This window comes from Oryzias latipes, chromosome 4, assembly GCF_002234675.1.
Source record: "Oryzias latipes chromosome 4, ASM223467v1".
NCBI classification, from domain to species: domain Eukaryota; kingdom Metazoa; phylum Chordata; class Actinopteri; order Beloniformes; family Adrianichthyidae; genus Oryzias; species Oryzias latipes.
Window position 1 is genome coordinate 2,342,471 of NC_019862.2, and position 16,467 is coordinate 2,358,937.

The following is a 16,467-nucleotide window of genomic DNA, read 5'->3' on the forward strand; positions in this document are numbered from 1 at the left end:
ATAAAGTCCAGCAGACGAGCTTCATCCAGATGGAGTTGGGGGGACAGTCGGGGGCGCGAGACGAGCCGTAGACAGGATCCACAGCCAGGTGTAGGAGCAGGAGCAGAGACGAGGTACACGGCCAGGTACAGAGCAGAGACGAGCCAGAGGCTTATATGATTTGCAGGTGAAGGGCATGGATCACATGTAGAGGAGAAGAAAGGGGAGGGGGGAGATTTTGTGACTCAGGAATGAGGAAGGAGCAGCCTGAGCAACTGGACCATCCACTGGCAGAAGGCTGGGGCAGGCAATGGGGAGGGACCAATTTGGTGCAGATCAGGTTGGTATTGGAAATAGAAATGACAGGTGCAACACTAAACTGATTAAATAGATACACATGTGGAGAATATTGTTGGTACCCTTCGGTAAATGAAGGAAAAAGTCACAATTGTCAAAGTAATGATAAATAAACATTCTATGAAATTTTACCAGTGAAAGTCAGAGATTGATTTTCAACGATGAATTAATCCCAAACGTGAAATCATGAAAAGGGACTGAACAATATTAATGGAATAACTAGAAAAGAGTGAAACTAATGTGACCAAAGGGACATGTTTGTCTAAGGTGTCCACTAATTAACATCACAGGTGTCTACAGTATTGTAGTCAATCTTTGGGTTTATATAAGGGTAGTCACAGGTAAACACTGAGCTGTTTGGTGAGATGGTGCACCACACTCAACATGGACCAGAAGAAGTGAAGGAAAGAGTTAAACAAGGGGATTAGAAAGAAAATCATAGACAAGCAAGTCCACATGGAACAACAGGACATCAGCTCTATGTTCACAGACAGAAAAAAGAAGCATATCAAGAAAAGAACTGTGAAACATGGAGGAGGCTTTGATATGTTCTGGGTTACTTGGCTGCACTTAGTGTGACCGTATGCCCTCTTACACTTGCACCCCAAATGGAGACTGGATTTGATAGTGGTTAAAAATATACAATTTATTAAAAACTTGACACAAGTTCCATAAAAGAGAAGGTTAAAATAAACTCGGACAGTTGGACCGTACTCCAACACTGCATGAGGGCGGCTGCCTCCAGGATCTCCTCAGCCCCACTGCACCGGTGGGTAGCCAATCAACGATGCCAAGGGAGATGTCCAATCCAAACCCTCACCAGGAGTACCTGCTCAGGGCCCCAATACACACAAAAACACACCACAACCCAAACAGTGATTAAAAGAAAATACAAAACAGAAGAGGTGCACCTGCACAGGACACCACTAATTTATGGGCTGAAAACAGGAAGGTCCCCCTTTCCGCAGGGCACCAACAACCCCGCAGTTTAACTACTTTCTCCCAGAAGTTGCCTTTTGGCAACACCCACGTCGAACACCGGCATTCGCAGACATCTTTCCGTGTTCCAGTAAGAGGGGATATGGGGCTGAATAGAAAGCAAGAAAACGGAACATCTGAATTTTGTGAGAGAAAATAATGTAATATTTAATAAGATCCACTCCTGATCAAAATCACAAGACCAGTTAAGAAATTGCATGAATTTGCAGGAAATGGGAAAAAGAAAGAGGCCAAACATTTTGAGCAGACACTTTAAAGGGCCTATATCATGTAATATCAATTTTTTTCAGCGTTTAAGTGTATTATAATGCTAATTCTACCCAAAAACAACCCCAAAACGATATTTTGATTCTTAGAATTCTTAGAGTATTCCTCTAAGAACATGCGCTCTGAGCACCAGCTCATCCCAACCCACAAAAATGAGTGGGTTCTCACATTGAGACATCACAAAGTGAGGACCAGCCCCTTCCAGGAAGAGTCTCCACGGCCAGCACCACCCCCAGGTTAACACACATCCAAACTGTCTTTGTGGAGCAAGCGGTGATCGGTGAAACTGTTTCATCTCATACGAACAATATGCACATCCATCTTTGCAAAAGTTTGGATGTTGTTTGTTTTAATGAGAGAAACACAGACACACTGCCAAGGCCGGCTCTAAGTTGATGTCATGAAATGGGCGGCACCCACAAGGAGTGAAAGGCGGAGCCTCACAGATCGAGTCATTTTAAATAAAAATAAGATAAATCATATTTCATAAAAAAATAATTCTTTAGTGTGTCAAATAGAATATATTACTGTTTATATGGATATAGTTTACTCTGAAAGGCTTACAAAAAGGCAGGAAGGCCTTTAATTTAAACAATAATTTAACTGAAATGGGCTGTTCATCAGCTGATTAAAAGTTTAGGACCATAACACAAAAAACCCTGTTACGTCCTGGGTCCCATCAAAACAGCAATGATTGGTCCACCGTTCGTTCTTTGTTGATCACCTCAAAAATTGTTTTGGTTTGCTTGATCTGAGGGTTTCTGAAAGGCTTTGGGAAGGTTGTGCTAAGTGGTGAAGATGGTTTTCTGAAGAGCATCCACCGTCTGGAACTGATGTCCATTTATGTAAACTTCCCCCACCATCCATCCCCAAAGGTTTTCAACTGGGTTTATATAAGGAGAACATGCAGGACGGTCCAACAGAGTGAGGTTATTCTTCTAAAAAAGTCCTTTGTCAGGTGTCAGGTCCTGTCCAAAAACCCAGTCATCACCACACAGACGAGGCCCTCAATCATGAAGCATGGCCGTGCAAAGTCTCCATGCAGCCTTCCACAACCTGGGGCCATTGTTCCATTAGAGGAAAAAGCAGCCCAGACCATGATGGCTCCTCCTCCACTGTGCCGCGTAGAAAACTTGTCCGGTGGGATCTCTTTGTCATGCCAGTTTTTTCTCATCACAAGAGAGAACTTTTACTAATCGAGAACATTCAACCACTATTAAATGTCCCACATTTGCTGTTCGGAGTTCCTTAAAAGAGTCCTTCTCTTGCAGATGGCGTCTGATTGTTACTGAGCCACAGTCAGCACCACCGACCGTCTTCATTTGGGTCCAGCACAGTCCCATGTCTTGGCGGACATCTCTTTGAATCCTCCGGCTCAGTGCCGGTGACATTTTTTTGGGTCGCCACTTTTTGCTCAATAGCCCATGTTCAGCTGGACTTTGTTCAGGTCCAGCTTTGATTCTTTACTGATCCTATAAAAGTGATCCCAGAAGTGTATTTAATGTTCACTAATTTCTTAAAACCTAATAAATAGCACTGCTTGTATTCTATGAGAAAATTACACATTTTTACAGTTTATCCTAAAGTTTTTGTGTGTTTAAGAAAATAAAAGTAAGGCCACCCAACAGTAATGACTGATAGGTGTTACAAATGCTCTGTCTCATTTGTGCTCTGGTAAGACGACGGTAGCGGTGAAATCTCCAGCCCCCATTTCTAGTCAGCAACTTCATCGTGGATTGTGTCAGTGGGGGTTTTAGTGGTGGTGATCATTCATAGTTAATTTTCAATCATTTTCTAGAAATGATTTGACATTTTATTTTAAGATGTGTTTCTTTCGCCTTTCCTTCTACTAAAATATTCTTTAAAACAAAAACTTCTGCATCAGTTGAAAGCATAACTGCTCCACAGCTGGGAAGGTCTCTAGATTTACATTTCAGCATTTATTTCACCCAAACACACAGGCTCCTCCACCATTTCAGTCCTTTTTGAGATGTTCTAAAACCCACTCAGACTGTCGGTTTATTTTGAGGAATGGAGTTTTTCTTTTCTCCTAGTGTCTGCTTTAGTTTGCATCTACTTGATAACTCAAAATAGGCTTACAAAAAGATGTTTTAAATGCCAAATAAGTATGCATCAAAACAGTTAGTCCACTTCTGATGACACAGGTTATACATACACAAGAGCAAAAATGTTTTAAGAGTATGATCATCAATTTCTGAATTAATTCAGTGGATGTTCATGTGAAAACCTGATATGAAACAAACAGAATCAAAGATTTTGGTCATTTTACTGACACATATTTAGATTAGGATTATGATGTAAAGACTGCAAACTGTGTTGAATTTAACTGAAGAATGAAGAGGTGGCTTGTGTTCTGTGGATGGCTATGAAACAGTTTTAAGCCTTTCCATTAAACTAAAGCAAAGCAACACCACCTTTGCTTAAAAAACAAAGCTTACTCTCTGGAGTTTCTAATAACCGTTGAACACTTCGAGCAAAAATGCCCGTCTCCATGGCATTTTTGCCAAAATGCCTGTACTCCTGTAAAAAACAACCAAAAAAATAGCTGTCAGTTCCTGCACTCAACCTCTGAGCTGAATCTGTATGAACCGCGCTGTTTGATTTGTAGAAAACATAAATGTTCATCATATCACTGATAGCATCTGAAAAAACAATTGTGGGAAAATGAAAGCAGGCATGATGTCAATTATTTGATAGTTAATAATGGAGCCACTGCCAAAGCTGCATTATCGGCTATTTTTCAACTAAGAATAATTGTGTAACAAATAAACTGGCAAATGAAAACACATAAAAATCCCCAAATAAAAACCCAAACAGAGGAGAAAGGGTCTGCATCCACCTGCAAACACTGCGAGATAATCAGCAGCAGCAGATCTGTGTGCAGTGTGTTTCTGCAGATGCTTCCTCTGCACTATTCCTTGAAGAAGAGAAAGAAACAAAGACAAGAACCTGCACAAAAATAAAGCTCTCTTTGAAAACTTCAAGCACTTTTTTTTATTTTCCCGAAACTTCTCACTTCTGCTTTTGACAAGATCAGCCGCGACCTTTTCGAGTCTGTGGTGAAGCTTCTGGATTCAGAAATAGCCTCCATGGTCAGTGTACATGTGTGAGAGAACTTGCTCACAGGGTTCTTTATAGCAACAGTCTTATCTACATCTCAACAGAATGAGGGCTTACACCTTTGCCTCCCTGTGCACCAGCCTCCAGTCTCAAACAGAACAATAACTCCTCTGTAACACAGGTCACACACTGTAAGTGTGTCAAGGAGCTTGTGGTCCAGGGTTATAAGAGAAACACATTTGAATTTTTCTGTCACTGCAACACAAAAGTGTATCGATAAGTGGAGAAATTCTGTTAATCTGTGGCAAACTGTGCAAGTTTCCATGGAAACCAGGAAATATTTGGGGGAGCCTGAGGGGTTGCCCTGCTGCAAATGTTTGCAGTGGCAAACACCTGGCTCAGGTCCATTTCACTTTGGAAGAACTCCACATTATTTTAACCCAGAAGTGGCTCAGAGTTCCCCCAGGAATTTCTTTAAACCGTTTGCATTTAATCTAGAATTTGTGCGTCACCATTTTTGGTTGTGTTAGACAACACACATGCTTAAACAGTCTCCTAGGAGAAGCTCCTGTAATCCTTTAATCGCTTCATTAGAACAGTGATCAATGTTACAGCATAATAAGTAGGCTAATCTACAGAAGACAAGCCTGCTAAACACACTTTCTCTTTTCTGAAGCACAGACACATGCTCCACAAGGTTTCTTAAGACTTCATCTGAAAAAACAACAACATAAAAATCTCTTCTGATTGGATTTTTCTGGAGCACTGAAAATATCAAATATAAGTGTTTTGAATAAACCTCCATATTAGCTGTAAGCAAAACGAAGTTAGGATACACTTTGATCAAAAAAGTACTATTGCAGATTGCTGCTGCCGTTTTAGAGCCAAATGAATGAAAAGGAAACGGCCTTAGGATTCCACGCTGAGAAAAAGAACGAAACAGACAGACAGATAGATAAAAATATAGATAGATGGACAGGCAGACAGACAGACAGACAGACAGACAGACAGACAGACAGACAGACAGACAGACAGACAGACAGACAGACAGACAGACAGACAGACAAATAGATAGTTTACTTTATTAATCCCCACAAATTAGTTCAAACAGCTCTCTGGCAAGAAAAGATAAAAGACATGGTACAAACAGTTTGATTTTTTTAAAATCAATTAGAAAAGTAAAAATACTGCATTAACTAAACTAACTAAAAGGGTGATTATAACACAACTTTTAACAGACAAAAACATCCAAACGTTTTTACTAACTAAGAACTATTAGTAACTATCATGTAGTATTTTTAATTCACAGAAATTGACAATATTTTGTACTAAACAGAGAGATGAAATGAGAGATTCCCAGAAAGAGCAAAGTAGAATCCCATGAAGGTGGAGGTCCTTGTTGTGGCGGGCTGGGGCTGAGCTCTGCCTCTCCCGCGGACACGTCCGTGCATTGTTCTGTGGCGGTGGAGAAAAACTCCATTGTTGTTGGGAACTGTTAATCTGGGGATTGGAACCCCGTCACGTGCTCGGACGGGGCAGCGGAGATCCAGTCCGAGGACAGCGACCGTGCTGGACGCTTTACGCACGGACGCGCCGCGCGCCGCTCAGTCAGAGACCGTTCGTCCTGGGGAGCAGGACCACCTCTGGACCTCAGGAACGCCATGGCGCACCAGTACAGCCAGAGATCCCTGCTGGTTCTGTCCTTACAGGGGGTCCTGTCTGCCATCATGGCAGCGTTATCGGTCATTCTCATTTTCCAGCTGCAGTCCCTGCGCGCGGCGGGCGGGGACTCCGCGCTCATACCCGCCTCGGTCTGGGCCGTCCTGCAGCCCGTCTCCACGGTCCTGTCCGCCCTGTCCCTCACCCTCCACCTGAGCTCCGTGCTGGTGTGCCTCCTCCACAGCTACTTCTCAACCGAAGTCTGCAGGGAGGAGCAGGACACCCACAGGTATTTGTCCCGCTCCCAAACACCTGAGCTTGAGGAGGGGGGTCCGCTCAGAGGGGAGCAACTTTTTACAATCACAACACAAATGGTTGTGGTAGCCAGGAGCCTTCGTGCGCCGTTTCGGTGACTGTGACGCAGAGCCCCCAGCCCGGTAACGCGTCAGGCTCCGAGGCCAGAAACCACACGAGGCTGAAGGAAGGCAGTTCTCATTGCAGAGTTACTTTTAAAAAGTTTTGCTCCACTCTTGCAGTTTATAATTTTGGATCATCAAGTTTACAAGAAGCATAAGCAGCTTAACACATGTTCCTTTATAATCAGAGTTTGGATTTCTATTTGACAAGTGAAGCTTTTTTATTTTCAGGGTTCAGACTCAGAAATATAACCAAAGTTTGGAGGGAATCAAACTCAAGGATAATGAAGGTGTGTTTAACCTCAGACCCCACCTCTTGTTTGCCAGACTTTTACCAGTCCAGGGGCCGTATTAAGCAGAATGTACTACCATGGTAGCATAACCCAAAAAGTGATGTCCACACCTGTGGAGGTTAAAGACCCACACAATGAAAATGATGTTTTTGCTGTTTTAACATGTTCTTGTGGCGTTTTTCTCATGGAGGACATGTAGAAAGTAAAATTACATTTCTGAGTATTTCTTTATTGAAATCGTGATGATTGGGAGCAAAAAAGCTGTTTGTGAGGCAGAAAATACGCTGGGTGGGTCACAAGCTTCAGATCATCCACTGTCAGACAAACAGATCCATGAACGTCTTTGTTTTCTTCATCTGAGCAGGAATCTGGATCAGAACTGTGAGGCCGGATGGCTGTGATACTGATCACCATTTTTGTTTTACCGCTAATGTTAGGCTGGGGATGTGAGGCTGTAAACTACCACTAAACAAATGGATGACGGGAAGTGGAGGCTGGCTTACAGTCCTGCCCTCAACTCAGAGGAGTATTTCTGAAGATCTCCTGCCGCTCTGCAGAAACTATGTCCTAAAAAAAGACACAGGTTTTGATTTCGACTAAAACAGCATCATCATTATGAAAACAGGAACGATTTTAGAGTAGATCAAAAGATGATGGGAGGGGCACTTAAGGTTTGAAAATCCATCCCAACCCCACAAAGATGCTCCTGTTTTCTTTTGACACGATTAAATTTCAGCCTCATCCCCAACACCAAACTCTGCTGTTAGGCTGTGTGGCCAAAAGAAAAACCCGTTTCAGAGGTATGGTGCTGCCCCCCCCGCGTCAGAGAGCAAACGCTGATATGGTCGATCAACCCCCACCCAGCTCGGATCAATCTCATTCCAACAATGGCCTCCCCCCCCTTATTCCCCCAGCCTCTAGCTGGCCCTTCCCCACATAGGCCAACACTGTGGGTCATCTACCCCAGGAACCCCCTCCTGACGGGGGAATTCCAAGAATGGAAATAGTATGAAGCTGTCAGAAGATCCATCAATGTAGCCAAATAATGATTCCATTGAAAGAAGTAGAAATGTATGCTTTGCCTGAGGAGTGTGTTGATCAGGTCTTGATGCTGACCAGCGTTTTGACGTCCTTTAACAGAGCAGACTGGTTCCTGTTGGACAGCATAGGAGTGCGACACGTGGCCATTGGACTCTTCTGTCTGGGAGTGTCAGTTTACTTGATAGGTAAGAGAAGCAGACTGAAAAGCAGGACATTTTTGAAACCTTTGTATTTTATTAGAAGATTTCTCAGAATTTGCCATGAAACCTGAAAACAAGTGTTCAAATCCCTGTGACTGTTTGGAAAAACAGGAGGCAAACAGCTCTGGTGTGTCCGCTCTGATCCGGTGGATAAGAACAATGCATTCTTTGAGCAGCCATGACTGAAGTGTTTTGATGCTGAACCTGGTGGTGCTGGGAGGTGGGGGGTCCGCTGGAGGCAGGCATTTCCCTGCAGTGGGAGTTGCCTCTTCCAGCCTAACTTCAGCCACAGTCAAAAGGACAGCACGAATCCGGAAAAGGCCGTCATATCCGGTGCCTCTCCCCGCCCTCCTTCGGCGTGCTGGAGTCCACGGCCCTTTTCCTGAAGAAAAACAGGACAAGCTCAACAAGAAGCAGCCATCTCCGTCTTTCAGGAAGTTTTGGAAGAGAATAAAAAGGAAAGTCTGTAAATGTATGCGTCTCCTCTTTTTCAACAGCCATGTCGATCTTCATGCTCCTGATATTTGAGACGGAGACGGGCATTGCAAGCGCTTGCATCCTCTCCTCAGGAATCCTCATCCTGTTTGTGGCTGTGATCCATTCTCTGGTCAAAGCTTCCCACTCTGCCAGACACTACCGAAGTGACCACATCCACAGCCTGTATGAGAACCAACAGGGAAGCAGCAGCCTGCCCCTCTCAAGGCCCTGCGAGCTGAGGGTGGGCGTGGACCAGCCGCGGATTCACCGCAGCCAGTCTCACCTTCAGCATCCGGTCCCGTACCAACCGTGCAGCAGCCGGAGGCAGCAGGAGCAGTATGAGCAGCAGCACTCTCCCGCTGAGGGGCTCCAGGGACACATCAACGACAACGAGTGCTACAATAGTGGGGGCAGTTTTCCCAGAATGCACAGGACTCTGTCCACCGAGTCGGCTCTACTACAGGCCCAGACTAAACCCTGGAATGGGGTCAACAACGAAATGAGGAGTGTTCTCGCACGGAAGTCAGGGATTTCTGCTAAAGACTCGACTCTCGTGTGACTGTACACCAGGAAAAAGAAGGAATTTCAAGTTCATAGATCCAACTTTCAGTTTTGTATGAGATCATTTATTCTGATATTTGTATTGTGCTCAAATGTAGTGTTTTGATTGAAGGAAAACTCATCAACATTCTCTTCTTTTAAATGGACACAAATGAAATGAATAAAAATGTTGTGGTCCAAGTATCAATCAGGCAGACAGATAGCTTCCATTCTGATCATGTTCTTCCCTCTGCCGTGTTCAGGCGTTTGTGAGTCAACTGTAAATAAACTCATAAAGACAGACTCCAGGGTTTGAAGGGTTAGTTAAGACTTTTCTTTCTTTTTTTGGCTTCACCTCACTTTGATCACATCTAGAGGAAGTACTAACCTCAGGTGCATTTGAACACAGGTCATGAGGAAGTGGGTGGGGCATGTGGAGTAGAGACAAGGGAACTGGGAGGAGGGGTCACATCATGTAATCTGCATGCAAATGTCATTAGAGAAAAAAAAATCATAAATGCAAGGATAAAAGGTTAGAAAAAAAAGGAGAGTCTCACATTAAAGTTTGGTCTAAACTAGACAGGAGTTAAACGATGTTGCAGGTATGAGTAGACTGAGTTAACATTCACCTACAGAATATCCATAAATAAAGTAGCTGGCATCTTCATAAAGAAGTAGGAAAAAGTGGAATGGTCCAAAAAAGAAAAAAACATGTAGATAATTAATGAACTGATGATAGTAAAGATCTAGTTGAGCATCAGGAGGGTCTTCATCCAACATCCACATGTCCAATCGTTCATATAAATAACTCTTGAAGGGATTAAAAACCAACATACGGATATTTTATTAAAGTTTTAAATGCAATGGGACTCTATTAAACTTTTATTGTGCGAATGCATGAAAAGTTAAGGACGTCTGTGCAGAAACACCACCAGAGGACTAAAATATAGAACACATTTAATAAATATGTGTAAAAATATAATATGAAGTACATATTTATAAAGGGGGGTATTTTATGGGCGTGTCAAACAACCTTCCTCATCTGTAACTCTGGTAAAGACATTACTGCGTCCTACCTGCGTCCTTGAGAGTTACTGCTCTGTTCCTTCCAGTTGATGGCTTGACGGAGAAGACTATCGATGTTTTTGAAGTAGAAACTGCTGTTTGTCATGCTCTTCACGGCGCTGAACATACAAAAAAACACAAAACATAACTTCAGCTTCTCTTCTCAGACGTCTTTAAAGGATGAAGTATCCTACCTGCAGGCATACTCCACAGTGTAGATGGCGCCTTGGCTTTGCTCCTCCCAGTTCTGCATGTCTGTCTGAGGAAGGAAAGAGAAAGATTGTTTTGTTTTTGTTTGCAGCAAAATACATGGCTAAATGAGAATTAACATTCTAAAGTCTCAATCTGTCCATCTTTTCATCTATTCTCAAATGTTCTGAGTGATCTTTTCATGATGTACTATGCCGTTTTTAGCCAATTAAAAAAAAAACCTGGTTCAGAGGTCATCAGAAACTGTTGGCATGGAGTAACCCCGCCCCCCCTTCCCGTCATCTCTTTGTTTACTATCGGTCCTCCTAGCTAACAGCCCCTCTCAAACCCCCAGCCTAACATTAGTGGTGCAATAAAAATGACCCCAACATCAGAGCTATCCAGAAGTGTAGATCCAGATTCCAGCTCACAAAAATGACAGATCTATTTGTCTGAGAGTGGATGCATCAGAATGGAGCGGAGCAGGGAGCTTGTGGATCCTCCACTGACTGTATGTGAAAACTGCCCCCCCCCCCGCCGCCGCCGCAATGCTCCAGACAGGAAGTACCTGCTCGCTCCAAGAGGCCAAATCCCACAGACGTCTATAAAGACAAACAGCTGTTCCTCAGTCATTACGTTTGTCAGAATACGCATGATCCAAACGTTTGACAGATTCCCTCGAAGGGGTGTGGTCTCCCAACAAGCTCCCTCTTGATTGGCGACAGTAGTTGCCATAGAAACGTTGATTCAGAATGACCTGGCCCAATCACTGCTTACTAACCTCTGTGGCTCCAAGTAGTGGCTTCTGTGCTGCAGAAGATTAGCGACTAAATTGGCTGGAGCATAGTCTATGGGTGACGTCACACTCGCTTTGTCCAGGTGTCATCCAGTCAATGGGCGTGTGATAGTAGTAGCTTCGACATCATAACACAACCACACGTTGCTTTTTTCAAACAGCAGTTTTTGTCTTCTGCTAATTAACATTTGAAGATAGAAATATTCAGACACGCCATTTGAAGCTCAACTTCTTTGTATCTGTGACTTATATCATTAGAAAATCCCACACAAGAACATGAAGAACACAATTTTCCAAGAACACATTTTTCTTTGGAAGGAGTCCCATATGCCAACAGCTAAAGCTAAACATCTTGGTCATCATAAAAACACCTCAGTGCTTTATTCATTTGTCTCTTCCATTTTCACTGAGTTATTCAAAACAAAAACGGACAAACCAGGGGGGTATTCCAGGAAGCAGGTTATGCTAGCTCCCACGGTAAGTTTGAGGCTAAGGAAGTTGATAACCTCAGCTTTCGGTTCCAGAAATGGAGGCATGTTTCAGGGTATGCCAAGTTGCCATAGCAACTCTGAACATAACCTGGTCTGGAGCAGGTTTAGTTGAAGGTTAGTTTGTTTTCAGAGAGGTGAAGCAGCATGGCGTGTCCATTTGAAGATGATTTAGTGGATGAAGAAGCTCAGATAATACTTTTTCCACCGTGAGAGGATAATAAGACCACATAGGGATGTTTTAAAGATAAACCTTTTACTTTGATCTAACTTAATTATTTGCTTCAGTTAAGATAAATCATTTTTTTTGTTAAGTCATCTTAAAAATAACACGTAGTTTTCAGACAGTTATTTACTTTCATTCAAATTAATTCAATTAAGTAGGTGTAACTTTGGTGCTGCTGTTAGAGCGGCGGCGCAAGGGATTCTGGGATACCATTTCCTTTGCCTATCTGGATGGATTTGGGTTTAAGTGTGGGTTTTTGTCCAAATGTGTTTAGTTGTTTAGCTGTGTTACTGTGTTTCACCGTGTTATTTTTTGTTCCTACTATGCTTAAGTCTCTGCACCATGAGTGAGAGGGAGGGAGAGGATGATGAGTTTAGATAGCACCCCTACTGCTCCATAATGTATTGACAATGTAGGAAAATTCCCAAATCAATATGTATGTAGTTTTGTTCTTTTTATTTTTATACAAATGAGCATATCTGTCGGCTTAAACTTAGACATATGAGAGTTCAAGAATTATAATTAATTAAGATGGAAATAATATTAATTGAATTGGAGTACAGTGATCCCTCGCTATAACGCGGTTTGCTTTTCACGGTTTCGCTACTTCACGGATTTGCATCGTGCATTGTGTTCTGCATTCTGATTGGCTAAAAAGTCACTCCGCTTCTTCTCTACCTGTGCGTCAATAACGTTGCAGTTTAATATGTGCATGTACGTAAATCAGCTTGCCAAATTTTCATTACTACGTGCAAATTCTCTTGATGGTGGCATGTCAGTGTATAAGGATCTTTTTGCAAAGCAGAAAAAAGGAGCGACAACAACAGCCTACCACTATGTTCTTCTCCTGAACAAACACAGCTGCACCGCGGGCTTCAAGAAGAAAACACTGCAGAGCGGAGTCAGGATGCAGCGACTGAGTCTGTAGATCAGTGAAATACACCTGAGTCACTATTTGTCCTACTGTACTTTGTATTTTTTTCATAATCATTTTTAATTTTCTCCCGTTTAATCCAATACTCGGGTTGCGGTGGGCGGGGCTAATCTCCGCGATTTGAAGCCTTCTGTTGACATTCATTAAAATTGGATGGCATAAGTATAGCCCCTAATTCCACAGTTAGAAACCTTGGGGTTTTACTTGACCAGGATTTATCATTTAAGGCTCACATATCTCAGGCGTGCAGAACTGCCTTTTTTCACCTGCGGAATATTGCCAAGATCAGAAATATACTTTCTAAGAGTGATGCTGAAAAACTCATCCATGCATTTGTTACGTCGACGCTGGATTACTGTAACTCCTTGTTAGCAGCGTGTCCTAAGAGTTCCTTAAGAAGTCTCCAGCTTGTTCAGAACGCAGCAGCTAGATTGTTAGCAGGAACTAGCAGAAGAGATAACATCACTCCTATGTTAGTTTCGCTCCATTGGCTCCCAGTTGATTCCAGAATCAAGTTCAAGATCCTCCTGTTAACCTATAAGGCCTTACATGGAATGGCCCCGTCCTATATTAAGGACCTCATAGTCCCTTACCATCCAATCAGAACACTTCGCTCGCAAAATGCAGGACTGCTTGTGGTTCCTAGAATTAGTAAAAGTACGGTTGGAGGTAGAGCGTTTAGCCACCAAGCCCCTGTCTTATGGAATAAACTCCCAGCTCATGTAAGAGAGGCCGACTCAGTTTCTACATTCAAAGCTAGACTGAAAACATTCCTCTTTGGACAGGCTTATTGTCAGACTAGTTAGTATTCAGAGATTATTTAACTTAATGTTAATTTGTTTAAATTAAACTTAATAACTATTTCTTTTAAAAGGCTGCTAGAAGTTGAAGCTGGGGTAACTATGGTACACTGGGGTTCTGTCCTCTTTCCTTTTTTTACTTCTACCCTTCCTCTCCTCTATTCTTGATCATAATTCATCATTTAGTTCTCCATGCCTCTGTTTGGTGCAGTGCGATTCATGTATTGTCCCTCTTTTCCTCTCCCCTCCTGGGGAGTGGGAGTGCTTCCAGACTCCAGTTGTTTCATCCGTGCTCCAGTTCCTGACCGTTTACCTCGTCTCTGCTCCTGCTTCTACACCTGGCTGTGGATCCTGTCTACGGCTCGTCTCGCGCCCTCGACTGTCCCCCCAACTCCGTCTGGTTGAAGCTCGTCTGCTGGACTTTTATATATGTAGTTGTAGATTTAGATAAGTTAATTCTTCTCTAAGAATTCTGGTAAATCGCCTGTCCGTCCTGGGGGAGGATCCCTCCTTCATGTGGGCACCCCTGAGGTTTCTTCGTTTTTTTCCGGAATTCGTTTTTTTTGGGAGTTTTTCCTTACCGCGAAGGGGGGTCTAAGGGCAGGGATGCCAGTATAGCTTAGTTAGTTTGTTAGTTCATTTTAGTATTTTTCTATTGAACTCTTTGTATTCATGATCCTTTTGAATTCATGTTTTACTTCGAAGCCCATCGAGACGACTGTTGTTGTGATTTTGGGCTATACAAATAAAATTGAATTGAATTGAATTAAAATTATTATTTGACAGTTCAGTACAGAGTTATTTGTTGCAAAAAAGGTTTCTAAAGTACTTTTATTTGTGAAACGAATGCTTGAGAATGTAAATTGGTTTGTTCTTTCTTTTCAATGTATAATAGAGTTTTTAATTGTATAATAATAGTTTAAAAAAATAAAGGTTTCTACTTCACGGATTTTGCCTATCACGGGGTCTTTTTGGAACGTAACCCCCGCGAAAAACAAGGGTTTACTGTAATTAGTTAGATAAATATGTAAATTTGAGTTGTATAAACAATTATTTTTATAGACGTAAGAAATTAGGTTGAATAAATTTAACTCAATTACAAGGAAAATGGAAATAAGATCAGAAACTTGTGCGTTTACTTTGTCCGTTCTTTTTTCTCCAAGCAGAAACTCTTTCTTTTGATGATGCAGCCGTGTTACTTTTTTGACGGACGTATAATCTTCATACGCTGTCATTAAAATCTCAGACTCCGTCTCACTGAAGTACAGTGCTCTCTTTTTTTCTCCACACGTTTCCATGGTGACTCCGGAAATCGCCGATCCATTGAGAATGTCTTTATGTTCTTGCTGTGCACGTGCATTAACCCAGGGTTACCAAGTCGAGCTTAATTAGCGTAAAACATACTTCCTGGAATACCCCTCAGGAAGCATGTTTAAACTAGCCTGACTTTAAGCCTCAACTCTGGCTGAAATCCGCCTGAACTTGCTTACTCTGGGTATGTCGGTTCCAAAAGACTGATATGAGTTAGTGTAATTACGCAATCCCTTCCTCTCACTTATGGTGCAGAGACATCAGCTTAGTAGGACAAAATAACTCAACAGAACACGGTAAAACACAGTAACACAGCTAAACAACTAAACACATTTGGTCAATAACCCACACTTAAACCCAAATCCATCCAGATAGGCAAAGGGAATGGAATCCCACAATCCCTTGCGGTGCCGATCTAACAGCAGCACCAAAGTTACACCTACTTAATTGAATTAATTTGAATGAAAGTAAAATAACTGTCTGAAAACTATGTGTTATTTTTAAGCTGACTTAACAAAAAAAAAGATTTATCTTAACTGAAGCAAATAATTAAGTTAGATCAAAGTAAAAAGTTTATCTTTCCAACATCCCTATGTGGTCTTATCAGCCTCTCACGGTGGAAAAAGTATTATCTGAGCTTCTTCATCCACTAAATCATCTTCAAATGGACACGCCATGCTGCTTCACCTCTCTGAAAACAAACTAACCTTCAACTAAACCTGCTCCATACCAGGTTATGTTCAGAGCATGAGTTGCCATGGCAACTTGACATATCCTGAAACATACCTCCATTTCTGGAACCGAAAGCTGAGGTTATCAACTTCCTTAGCCTCAAACTTACCGTGGGAGCTAGCATAACCTGTTCTCTGGAATACCCCCCAGCAATGAGCATTTAATCTATGTCAATAGTTGTTATTATTGGGAGGAGCGGCGCGTGCTTGTTCGGTATGAGGTCGTTTTCCCACCGATACCTTGTGTTGGACCAGTTCCGGCAGAGACCTTCTGACGTGCTCCTGGAGCCTGTAGAGAGCCACGGACGGCTCATTCGCCAGGACGTACATGCTCTCGGTGAATTTGTCGCTGACTGAAAGGCGATAACAAGCATAAACAAAGACATGTCTGCGTCATTTGTAAATGACGGCCCCCATCAAAGCTCTGAGTTGAAAGGTCACGTACACGTGTGTGTGGTTTACCTCGTCTCACTTTCAGGTGCATTTCCTGGTCCTCCATAGTGCTGCTTTTTTATTTGATTATTTTTCTGTTCGGGTTTCCCAACCTGTTAAAAAAACAATGGAATCGCCCAATTTGTTGCTGTTCCGATGTTGTGTGCCACGTTGATAGTATTCCGG

At 42.5% G+C, this 16,467-nt stretch overlaps 2 protein-coding genes across 4 annotated transcripts; one reads left to right on the forward strand and one right to left on the reverse strand.

The window, feature by feature from the left end:
* Positions 1 to 5,739: 5,739 nt before the first annotated feature.
* On the forward strand, positions 5,740 to 9,637 carry tmem221 (transmembrane protein 221). The gene is made up of 3 exons (XM_004075130.4): positions 5,740 to 6,631; positions 8,192 to 8,277; positions 8,790 to 9,637. Exons 1-3 carry the CDS (start codon positions 6,345 to 6,347, stop codon positions 9,326 to 9,328), a joined length of 912 nt encoding a protein of 303 aa, XP_004075178.1. The 5' UTR covers positions 5,740 to 6,344; the 3' UTR covers positions 9,329 to 9,637.
* borcs8 (BLOC-1 related complex subunit 8) lies at positions 8,305 to 16,461 on the reverse strand. 3 transcript variants are annotated; one of them, XM_023953933.1, is made up of 6 exons: positions 16,312 to 16,461; positions 16,090 to 16,202; positions 10,569 to 10,633; positions 10,386 to 10,493; positions 9,698 to 9,789; positions 8,305 to 8,674 (listed from the first exon to the last, which is right to left on the reverse strand). In XM_023953933.1, the coding sequence occupies exons 1-5, from the start codon at positions 16,346 to 16,348 to the stop codon at positions 9,720 to 9,722; spliced, it is 393 nt and encodes a 130-aa protein (XP_023809701.1). In that variant the 5' UTR covers positions 16,349 to 16,461; the 3' UTR covers positions 8,305 to 8,674; positions 9,698 to 9,719. The 3 variants fall into 3 exon arrangements, with proteins under 3 accessions (XP_023809701.1, XP_023809703.1, XP_023809702.1); XM_023953935.1 differs by having other exon boundaries at positions 16,090 to 16,237; positions 16,312 to 16,429; XM_023953934.1 differs by lacking the exon at positions 9,698 to 9,789.
* Positions 16,462 to 16,467: the final 6 nt, after the last annotated feature.